General features: G+C 40.4%; 1 protein-coding gene across 2 annotated transcripts in view; it reads right to left on the bottom strand.

Moving 5' to 3' along the window:
• Positions 1-8,688, bottom strand: part of LOC111156579 (ubiquitin like with PHD and ring finger domains 2) — an 82,421-nt gene extending 73,733 nt beyond the window's left edge. Inside the window, exons 1-2 of one of the 2 annotated variants that reach the window (XM_022517566.1) lie at positions 8,249-8,688; positions 2,647-2,880 (exon numbers count right to left, since the gene is read on the bottom strand). In XM_022517566.1, coding sequence (XP_022373274.1) covers positions 2,647-2,880; positions 8,249-8,401 — 387 coding nt within the window. In that variant the 5' untranslated portion in view covers positions 8,402-8,688. The remainder of the gene's footprint in view (positions 1-2,646; positions 2,881-8,248) is intronic. The other variant, XM_022517567.1, reaches the window with a different exon arrangement.
• Between the last annotated feature and the right edge of the window lie 3,493 nt (positions 8,689-12,181).

Here is a 12,181-nt window from a genome sequence, read left to right as displayed (position 1 = left end):
ATCATATTAATGTAAAGTATTGGTTAACAGGGCAAACCAGAAGCTGGATATATGTATCTTCCCAACTATGCTATAAATTTCAAATTGCTCTAAAACAAATTTATTTAGAAAACAGAGGGGCACCTGGGTGGCTCAGTCCATTAAGTGTTTGCCTTCACCTCAGGTCATGATCCTGGAGTCTTGGGATCGAGCCCCACACTGGGCACCCTGCTCAGCAGGGAGTCTACTTCTCCCTCTGCCCCTCAATCCACTGTTATACTCTCTCTCTCAAATAAATAAAATCTTAAAAAAAAAAAAAAAAAAAAGAAGAAGAAGAAGAAGAAAACAACACAGAAAATACTGGTTACTCAAAGGGGTAGTATCAATGTAGACAATATGGAAAGTGGGCATTCAATATGAAGAATTCTAAATTTGGGGGCACGTGGGTGGCTCAGTTAGGCGTCTACTTGGCTCTGGTCATGATTCTGGGGTCCTGGGATGAAGCCCTGAGTTGGGCTCCTAGCTCAGTGGGGAGCCTACTTCTCCTTCCTGCTTATGCTCACTTGTGCTCTCAAATAATAATTTTGCCTTCTCCAATAATTCTACTTTGTTGTTGTCCTGCCTATCTCCATCATGTAGAAAGATGTTAAGTAACAGCATTAAGTGGCTGCTTTCTTGTCTGGCTCCTGTCTTTAATGGGAATGCTTCTGGCTTTTCCCCACCATTAAACATGATGCTGGTATGGTTTAAAAAATTCATCTATTCTATCTGTTCCACTTACAAAGGATTTAAAAAAAAAAATCAGAAATGGATCTCTTTTTTAGATTAGATCATTTGGTTTTTTTGGCTTATTACTATGATGAATTATATTAATATTACTATATTGAGGGCTGGGTAAGATGCGTGAAGGGTGTCAACTGTGTGGTAATGGATAGTAACTAGACTTACAGTGGTGATCACCTTGTAATGTATTGAATTCTAAAGCTGTAAATCTGAATTTTAGAAGACAAATGATAAAGTTATATACCTGCAAATTATATATATATTGAAAAAAAAAATCCAAATAATGAACTATCCCACTTCCTACAAACCATCCCTGGCCAAGGTATTCTGTTCTTTTAACAAATAATCATAATTTTATTTGTTAAATATAACTTCGGTTTTACATCAATATGTAGTGATACTGGTGTGCTTTTGTTATATTTTAGTATCAGTGTTATATTAAGTTTTTAAAAACAATGGGAAGCTTTCCTTTTTATAAATTGTGGGTCAATTTAGCTAATATAATTATCTATTCTTTAGAGGTTTAAGGTAATTTATCACTGTAGCCATCTAGGCCAGGTACTTTTGACATATAGCTCTTGGCCAGTTTTTTTGATTCTACATATATGGATTTGTTTCCATTTTTTCTTAGATCAAAAATTACCTCCATCTGCATTTTCCTAAGTAATTTACTTCAGCTAATTTTTAATTTTAGCCTTAAAAATGCTCTGGTCTTGGTCCCAATTTGTCTCAACCGGTAAGAATTAAGAAAAAACAGTTTTAAGGATAGGACAGGATGAAGCAAAACTGTCATTCAGTTATTTCTACAAAATTTATTAGCATTTGAAAAAGTTGGTAGATACAAGGGTCAATATATGTATCAACTGCCTTTCTATATGGAGGCAAACAAATCACAATTTTAATAGATAACCATTTATAATAGCACTAAAAATGCAGGCACTAGAAATAAGATATACAGAAAAAAATTAATAAAGCTATCAAAGATCTAAGTTAGTGGAGACATCTATCATGTCCATGAATGAAGGACTCAACATTGTAGAGTTGTCAATTCTCCAAGCTATTCTACAGATACAATCCCCATCAAATCCTTTATTACTTATCGGTAGAGTTTGACAAACTAATTCTAAAATTTTTACATGCAAGTTTTAAAAGCCAAACACCAAGACACCTTAAATAGTAATAGATTTGGGAGATATGGGTTAGGGAGATAACAGTATACTAGGCTACAGTACTTAGAATAGCAAGCACAGTGATACAACAAGCAGACCAAAAGAACACTGTAGAGAGCAATTTGGCAGTATCCTGGGAGTAAACCAGCACTCCCATTTCTAGGTAAAAATTCCTAAAGATATTCTAGAATAGTGCACCAGGATACATAAAGGAGGTTCAAAACAGGTGAAAACTGGGAAAATTTATCTATTCATCCTTGATTAAATATGTTATGGTATGTTAATAAAATGAGAATCAAAGCTGAGAAAAAGAATTGTTATATAAACTTCAAATACAAGCAAAACAAAACATTTTTTTTAGAGGTAACAAAAGTAGTAACACTACAACAAAAAAGATCAGAATACTCAGAGTAAGTAGTTTACTCCTTAAGGAGAAAGGAAGATATGTTCTGGTAGTCGCTTTAAAAAGGAATTGGCATTATTCTACTTAGCTTCAGTGGAATTACACCAGTATTTGTTTTGTATTTTTTAGGCTGTATGTACACATTTTATACATTTAAAGTACATATTGCACAATTCTGTGAGACTTTTAAAAGTTAAAGTATTAACAGCTCAGTCTTTACTTTCAAATGACAATCTTCACTTATTTGCAACATCCTTAAGAGAAGAGACATCTGTATTTTCACAACTATCAAGTCTAAAGAAGACAACATACCTTATATAGCCCAATGCCAGGATCAATAAGAAAATCACAAGTTGATGTAGACGGCTGACTAGAAGGTCCCACCCTTGGGGTTTTCTTTACTTTAGGTGGGCTATTAGAACACGGTTTGGCCTGTACATCAATCTGTTTAGATGTGCTAGGAAGATCTGGGTCTGGGCGAACTAGTAGCTGAATAATGTCATTCAGTCCAACATCATAGTCAAATAAAGTATATCCATTTTCCAACTGGAAAAAAAGGATAAAAAACATTAAAAGATTAAAATGCTTCTCTCAAAACTTGATCTTTCCACATCGTTAGTCACCCAAATGCCCTAGCCCAATTATTAAAATAGCAAAGCAATTTATTGATACTTAAACCATTCTTATTACTTTATGGCCTCTTTTGATGGCAGTAGCATCTCAGGACCTCAATAAATTCTTGAGAATCAATCCACATTAGCTATCAGGAAGGCAGACAGCCACCAAAACCAAAAACATATCATTGCTTACATGACTTCAACATGTAAGCAGAAAAACCCTAGGTTTCCCACCAAGTTTTATTTAAATTAACAGTACCTGAATCCACTGTTAAGAAAGGTGAATTCTGAAGGTGAGTGGTTTTATGACCTTGTGTTCGTATTTAAGTTAACAATTTTATGTTTCTAAAGCACTGCAATTTTTTTTTTTTAAATCAAGCAGGAATTCCAAGTCTTGTTCATGCTATTCCACTTGCCTAAAGTTCTCTAATTCTATTCATTTGTAAAGGTAGTCAAGTTGTATCATGAAAAGTCTTCCAGGATGAATAATGAATAAATTATCTTGCAACTTACCCATATTTTGGCAAGGTCTCTGCAATGGGTTAAATTGTGACCACCCCACCGCCCCATTATACTAAAGTCCTAATCCCAAATATCTCAGTACGTGAGTATTTGGAAATGGGGTCTTTACAGTAGTAGTAATCAAGTTAAAATTAGGTCATATTGGGTGGGCCCTAATCCACTGTAATTGACATCCTTATGAAAAGTGTAAATTTGACCACAAAGATGTGAAGGCAGCCATGTGACTAAGGCAATTATCTACAACCAAGGAATTTACAAAGGATTGCTAGCAACACTAGATGCTGAAGGAAACAAGGAAGGATTTTCTATTAGAGCCATCAGAGAGAACATGGCACTACTGATACTTTGCATTCAGACTCACAGCCTCCGGAAACAGGAGACAATAAATTTTTGTTTTAAGCCACCTAGGTTTTGGTGGCTTTTTTTTTTTTTTTTTTTTTTTAAACAGAAGTCCTTGAAAACTAAGAGTCTCCCATTTTGTTTCTTTATAAAATTCCGTTGGCCATTTTACCATAATACAATAAGAAAACCAAACTCCATTGAAGATCAAAACTAGCATTTCCCTGGAAACATTACCAGTTTAATCACTGTTCATTTTCCCCTTCTTTGTATGTAATAACCATCCTCATTCTCAACTCCCTAAACACAGTAAGACTGTATTTCCGAAGTCCACCAAAGGGTAGAATGAGTTTGTCCTTAAATGATAAACTTACTAGTATACTAAATAAATAATTTTAATTCAAGTTGTCCCAAAACACATCTCGCACAATCCTACACATTATACATATTCACAGTTTTAACTATAATAAGGGATCAAACAATTCACAAATTTCCCAGTAGGGAAATCAGACACTATCCCACAGGTTGGTTCACATGCTTATTCCAAGTAAGTCCAAAAGAGTTTCCCAAGTCAATAAGCAGATAAACCCTTACAGGGATTAGAGAACACCACTGCTTACTTTATTAAAAAAACAACAACAACACAACTTCCACCTAATTCTGAACTCCTGGAGAAAAATTCAAGGAGCCAAAAACCTATACATTCACACCTTCACTTTTGACATTCTCCAATACCCCTTTGCCCCAAAAAGGTAAGAACATACTAGTCTGGAACTGTTAAAAAAGTACAACTTGATTAACCGTACAACTATTGCACATTATGAGTGTCCAAGTAGAAGATAAAAACAAACTCTTAACAGTATAGAACATGCAAAACAAAAAAACCCCCAGTAATACAATATGCAAATTAACAGGAAAGACATTTCCCAAAATGAAGCAAGCTGTTAAGGTGGTAAAATAACTGGAAATTCAAAGTGCTTCCACAAGTAATTTTCCTTCGAAATCTGAGGCACAAGAATCAGAGTGTCGGCAGGGACACTCTTATACTCAATCCCTCTGATGAGTTTCTAAGTTACTGGTCAAAATCACATAAGCTGCTTCAAATGGTTATTTGGTTTGAAAGGAAAAGCAATGTCTTAAGTCAGGAAAACACTGCATATCAAGGCATGAGGCTCTATTCTGAAGTTAGGCCCACATTAACATGTAACTTTTCCTTCAATTATTCATGCCTGCTAGGACAGCCACTTTTACCCGAATTATCTACTTCTTCCCTAATTCAAAGGTATTCTTCCAGTTTTCCTAAAATAGTGATTACTATCCATTGCATAATTAACTTCCACACAGCTAGGTTTTTGTGAAGAATGCTGGAATGAATTGTTACTTGAAAAGTAGTGAAGTTTTCCCAAATTTAGCACAAGTGTTGGTTGGAAGTTACTGTCACTTATATCCCAAGTGGAGAAGGGACTGAGTCACTTAGAAATCACAAACACCTGTGAGTTTCAGGCATGTAACAATATTCCATCAATGTCTCACAGGACAAAATGCTTGGGAACTGCTGTCCTAGAAGATGGGAGCACAGTATTTAAAATACTATAGGTGTAAAAATGGCCCTAGAGTGTTTTGTTTTTTGCCAGACTTCAGTCTTGCGTCTAGTATTGGGTTGAAGTAAGAAATTCCAGATAATAGGAAGAACTACAACAGTGATGCAAAATAAAACTAGGAAGCAAACACTAACTGACAATGACTGAGAAGGCAGTGAGAGAAGTCTTTCCAAAGGGGTTACTGACAACTTAATGCCCTCGACCTGCATCCCTTAAACAACCTTCAGGTATCTTCCACATCATATATATAATATAGATAAGACACACATTCTCTCTCCCCGTTTAAATAGGCAAATGTTTTTACTTTGCATTCCGTGTAAAAATTAAGAATCCAGGGGCAAAAGGGTACTTCAGCTCTGATTCATGTCCTACCTATAGTGGTATAAACAAAAGCAAGAGGGGAAGTGACAGAATCCTTTCAAATTAGGAAAAGCTCTGGATTCTCAAAATATTTAGGGATTCATAACGTAACTCTTCCTTAAAGAGCTAATCCTCAGGATGCATGCTCAACCTCCCAGAGTAATATACAAGTGAGGTTACTCTACTCTAACCAGAACTTTTAAAACCCTGAATTGCTGCCCTCTATTTTGACCCTCAAAAGTGGAGTTACTCTGCTTTTCAAATTTAATTTGCATAGAGATCACCTGGAGTCTTTATAAGTGATTCTGACATATACCAAAAACTAACAGCAGCAAACCTCACATAAAAGGGATGAGGAATAAGGGGGAAAGGGTACCATTTACATCAGAGACACTGTAAATTTGTTTTTATTTACATTTTTCACTATGTAGCAGTAAAGGGGTGACTTTTTCAAATAAGCACAACGGCATTCTATAAACTAGGGGCAGCACTGTGATGCAAATCTAGTAGTTGCTCTGTCTACGGACTATGAACTCCAAAGAGTAAAAGAGAATAGAGATAATAATCACTGCCATGGCTACTCCTCAGCTCACAAAGTATACACAGCTGAAGCAGTGTCTTCCTTCTGTCTTCAACTCAATGGGGCACCAAAGGTCCATACTGGTTTATCACTGAGCTGCAGAAATCAAAGTAGTGAGTTATCAACTGTCCTAGGAGAAAGGGTAATTATCCTTAACAGTTTTTCCCTAAACCTGGAACAGAATTTCCTGGTTTACCGGAAGTCTACTTTGTTGACCTGAATTTAACTCAATTTCTACTTTTTCCTCAAGACAGCCAGGTGCACTTTTTTAGTATATTTGATATTTAGACTTTGGGAGTTTCCCAGGAACACATGAGAATGTTTCATTTCTATCTCTTGTGCTTAAGTCACCAAAGTATCCCAGCAATTCATGTACTATTATATCCTTAGCTAAAAAACAAAATTCGGAAGACGTGATCATATAATTCTTATCTTTGACCAAAAGATAATAAGGTATCAGTCACTGAAGGTATAGCAATATAAAGCTAGGTAGTGTTTAACACGTATGATTTCAAAAGCCAAGTTTACAACTGAATGGAACACCCTTTTTTTTTTTTCAAGTCAAACAGTAAAGGATCAATAAAACAGCTTCGAACACCTATCAAAGATGCTATCACTTATTTAAAAACAAATTAAAATAAACCCTGGCTCTTTCTCTCTCAAAGTATAATCTTGTTACTGACATTTCTGGGCAGTTTTTGAAGCTAAGCCTATGAAGGGAAGAAAAATATTCCTTTCAAATCCTTTGTGGCTATAGGAAAATCGTACTTCCACTAAATCAAAGAGCTACATTTATTCCAAACCACAGAAATGAAGCCAAACTGTAGGCTAACCAAGTGGAGAATGCACCTTTTTAGTTGGGGGTGGGGAAGACAAAACTGAGTACGCTTGGGTCTCTAGGTGTAGACTTGTCGGATAAGAAAAATCTTTAATGGGCCAGAGCATGGTCATACCATACAACTACCAGAGACACCCACAGACACCCTCACTGCCAAAACCACTTTCAGCCTTCAAGTATGTACCGCTGGCTATGCTCCAGTTGCTGTTTTAAAAGTTTGTGTGAGGGGGGCTACATCAGAAGGGGAGAAGCAAAAAGAGCAAACCAGTCAGTCTTTCACACTCCTTTCCACTCTGGGAATAAATCACCCTCTCTTGCCTATACCTAGGAGTTTAAAACCGATCCCGAATTACATCAATGGCTCTCCCCTTCAGCCCAAGTTTCTAATCTTCAAGACGGATTCCAATTCCAGAAAAGAGGTGAAGGAAGAGAGCCAGAAGTTTTGGAAACCCTTCGAATCTTCAGTGTGCTCAAATCCTTTCACAGTGGAGAGTCAGAACTAGGGCTCTTGAGCCTAAGAGGAAACGAGTTGTAAGTTTCCCCCCTGCTGTCTGAGAGCCGAGAGCGCAGAGGAGCCACGAAAGCCATGCGAGCCGTTAGTCGGGTTAGCGCTGCTGGGAGCCGGATCCGTCGGCCCTCCCTACCGGCGCTGAGGCATGGCCGCCAGAGCCCGCTGCCCTCCCCGCCTCCAGGGGCGCCGACCCCGCCAAGGGCGGGAAGCTAGGGATCCCAGGCGCTACCGCGGGCTGTGCCAGCGGCTACCGCCCCACTGAGAAAGAGTGTGTGTGGGGGGTTAGGTCTCCGCGCTGTGGGCGCCTCTGCCTCTGACCCTGCCAGGAGCACCTGCACTTCGGGGCTGGTACGGACCCTGCTGCGCCCCCTCGGCGGGGCCTGGGCCTGCACTCTGAGCCTCGCGCGCTGCACACCCGAAGTGGAGCCAGGTACTCTCTACGCGCGCGGCGCACCAAGCCCTGGGGCCCGTCCAGCCCACGCGTTCTAGAGGCGCCCTGCAGCCCTCTCCCCGGGATTCCCGAGGGGTGCGGTGGGCTCGCCTCACCTGCTTGCCCCGGTAGAAGAGGCGCTGGCACTCGGGCCGCACGTCGAACAGCGCCCACACCCGCTCGCGCAGCTCCTCAATTGTGGCTTTGCGAGACACGTCTTCAATGGTGCGCGTCTGGGAGCCGTCGATGGTGCGAACCTGAATCCACATCTTGGCGGCGGGAGAGGAGACTGGCCCGGCTTTGTCTCCCCCTGCGTTCCGGACGCCGCGCCCCGCCCGGCCCGGCCCGCTTCCCTAGCAGCTCCGGCTCTCCGCGGGCAGCGGAAGAGCGCGCGCACAAATGAGGGAAACCGACCAGACGCCGGGCCCCACAGGCAGCGGCAACTCCTAATCCGCGCGCCTGCCCAGCGGAGCTGAGAAGGAAAGGAAACCGGAACCAGTCGGGCCGCCACTACCGCAGCGCCCGCCTCACGAATAGGAAGAAGCCTTGTCTGCGCCGCGCGGAGTGTTTACTTATAGAGCTCTAGCTCCCACATGGAGGTCACGGCGCCAATCCGGATCTCGCGAGATCGACGCCTCGCTCCGCCTTAAAGAGGAAGCTGCGGGGGGGGAGGAGGCGGGGAGGAGAGGGCTAGAAACCAAAGAGATCTAAAATGGGCGGGTGCGGGGAGGGCGGGGTGATAGGGCGGGGCTGCGCAGAGCCGTTACTTGTCGCTTCTCTTGCCCCTGGGCCCTGGAAACTCCCTCTAGTCTTTGGGGGGCTAGTGACTCCTCAGGCTGAAGCGGATACGGTTTCTGTGGTCTCAATAACACACCCAAAATAAGCGGGCGCGGCCTAAATTTCTGAGAGCGCACATAAAGAAGTGAGCTGCTCCTCCGCGCTTAGCCGAACACGGCCCGCCGCGGCTTAGCTGGGCCCGCGGCTCGGAAAGGACCCAAGACCCTTCTGCTTCGCGAACTTCCTACCCGTCCCCAATTTCCCGCGGAGCCTGAATATTGCCTTTGCGCGCGGAAACCAGCTTCCTGTGGTTTCCCGCGGCTACGCCGAGGTGGAGGCTTCAGGTCCGCAGGCCGCGGGTCCCGCTGGTATCGCTTTCTGATCCACGCGCTCAGGCCTGGACCTTTGGCCACGGAAGTTTGGTGTTGCTATTAAGGAGGGCCGCTTGCCAAAATCGGACGTTTCTTTTTGTGGACCTTCCTTGTTAGTATGCCTCTGACTAAGGGATTGAAGGGTCATGGAAAACACTTATAAAGGATGCAGAACTACACACCTCAGGAGAAAAAACTCCAAAGACTCTACCAGGAATAAATTCTCGGAAATAGGCCCAACGCAGGATTACCTAACAGTGGGTTTGTTTAAAATGAAAATGTTTTCATAAGAAGGAAGAGAACACATGAAAGTAGAGACATATAGAGGGATATAAATAGAAAATAATATATATCACAAAATTTGGACTTTATACTTGCCAAAATCTGTAACTTGAATATTCAGACTGGTGCTAATTATTACCATAAAGGTAGAGAAGCAATTTTGTAATAACCAATTCAAATAATTATAAGTCTGGTGAAGTCCAGAAGTAACATAAAAGAAGGATGGCCCAACATGGGAGAGAATGGAAAAAAAAATATATATATATATATATATATACACACACACACACACACACACACACACACACACACACACACATATTTTGGGTCTCTGCCCTTCCCGAAAATTTTATAATCACTTATATCCTCCAAATATAATTCATCTGATCTCCTGATTTAAGTACAGCAAATATTGAATATTCATTACATGTGTAAATGAGATGACGGAGATATGTAAAGCACACTTCTAACCTGCCCCAGTAAGGAATAGCTATTTGCTATTATAAAAATGTGCTATACTTTTGTGAAGACATGTTAAGAATTTCTTTAATTCCCTGCATACAGAGAATTTGCTACCTAGTTCAGTTAAGATTTAGAAAAGATGAAAATACTAAAGAATTGTTTAGTACTAAGTAATTTGTTGTCAGTTTAAACAACAGTTAATAATGATACAAAGGAGACTAGAATGATCTGGAAGTGTAAGGATGGGGTACAACTTGACCTAAGTTAGATGGCATATTGTAATGTAATTGAACATTTAAATATTCAACTCATAGATTGAGATATATCTGAATTATAATCCCAGTTTTTTTGTTTTTGTTTTTTTTAAATTTTTATTTATTTTTAAAATTCTTTTCAGTGTTCCAGAATTCATTGTTTATGCACCACACCCAGTGTTCCATGCAATACATGCCTTCCATAACACCCCCACCAGGCTCACTCAACCTCCCAACCCCCGCCCCCAAAACCCTCAGACTGTTTTTCAGAGTCCACAGTGTCTCATGGTTTGTCTCCCCCTCCAATACTCCCCAACTCCTTTCTCTTCTCCATCTCCTCATGTCCTCCATGTTATTCCTTATGCTCCACAAATAAACGAAACCATATGATAATTGACTCTCTCTGCTTGACTTATTTCACTCAGCATAATCTCTTCCAGTCCCGTCCATGTTGATACAAAAGTTGGGTATTCATCCTTTCTGATGGAGGCATAATACTCCATAGTGTATATGGACCACATCTTCCTTATCCATTCGTCCGTTGATGGGCATTTTGGGTTCTTTCCACAATCTGGCGACTGTGGCCATTGCTGCTATGAACATTGGGGTACAGATGGCCCTTCTTTTCACTACATTTGTATCTTTGGGGTAAATACCCAGTAGTGCAATTGCAGGGTCATAGGGAAGCTCCACTTTTAACTTCTTAAGGCATCACCACACTGTTTTCCAAAGTGGCTGCACCAACTTGCATTCCCACCAACAGTGTAAGTGGGTTCCCCTTTCTCCACATCCTCTCCAACATATGTTGTTACCTGTCTTGTTAATTTTGGCCATTCTAACTGATGTTAAGTGGTATCTCAATGTGGTTTTGATTTGAATCTCCCTGATGGCTAGTGATGATGAACATTTTTTCATGTGTCCATTAGCCATTTATACATCTTCATTGGAGAAGTGTCTGTTCATGTCTTCTGCCCATTTTTTGACATGATTATCTGTTTTGTGTGTGTTGAGTTTGAGGAGTTCTTTATAGACCCTGGATATCAGCCCTTTGTCTGTAGTGTCATTTGCGAATATCTTCTCCCATTCCGTGGATTGCCTCTTTGTTTTGCTGACTGTTTCCTTTGCTGTGCAGAAGCTTTTGATCTTGATGGAGTCCCAAAAATTCATTTTCGCTTTTGTTTCCTTTGCCTTTGGAGACATATCTTGAAAGAAGTTGCTGTGGCCAATGTCGAAGAGGTTACTGCCTATGTTCTCCTCTAGGATTCTAATGGATTCCTGCTTCACTTTGAGGTTTTTAAATCTATTTTGAGTTTATCTTTGTGTATGGTATAAGAGAATATAATCCCAGTTTTGATGTTTACTTCAAATATGATCTTGGACCAATAATTTGTTTTAATTTCCTCAGTGTAAAATGGTGTTTATAACATTTAATGAATGTATAGTGTAGTATAGCATAGCGCCCATCCCTTGGTAGTACACAATAAGGTATTTTCATGGTATTATTATGGAGAGGATTTAGATAAGCAGAGAATGCCCAAAGAGAAGAGAATGCTTACACATAGAAGATTTGCATTTTTACAGGTCAGGAGATACTGTGTATCAGAGAAAGATTTGGGCAGAGTGTGAAGATTAGCATTCAAAGCAGGAGACTTTGTAGGCCCTAGGGAGAAACTAAAACTTTAAGGGGTCCACTGATGCATTAAATATGCATTTGGAAAGATAACAGAAGGAATTTTGAAGGATGCCTTAGGGAAAAACTAAGGGACCAGTTGGAAAGTTTAGTGAAGAGGTAATTGCGTCAATTTCAATGAACTTTTGTGGCAGTGGATAAGAGAAGAAAGAGCAAATTCCAGAATATTCTAGAACTTCAAGCCTACCAGACTTGTAAAATGTGTGAATATGA

This window comes from Enhydra lutris, unplaced genomic scaffold, assembly GCF_002288905.1.
Source record: "Enhydra lutris kenyoni isolate GAN:26980312 unplaced genomic scaffold, ASM228890v2 scaffoldscaffold47, whole genome shotgun sequence".
Classification (NCBI taxonomy): domain Eukaryota; kingdom Metazoa; phylum Chordata; class Mammalia; order Carnivora; family Mustelidae; genus Enhydra; species Enhydra lutris.
Note: the sequence above shows the minus strand (reverse complement) of the source record. Positions and strands in the feature narration are given on the sequence as shown.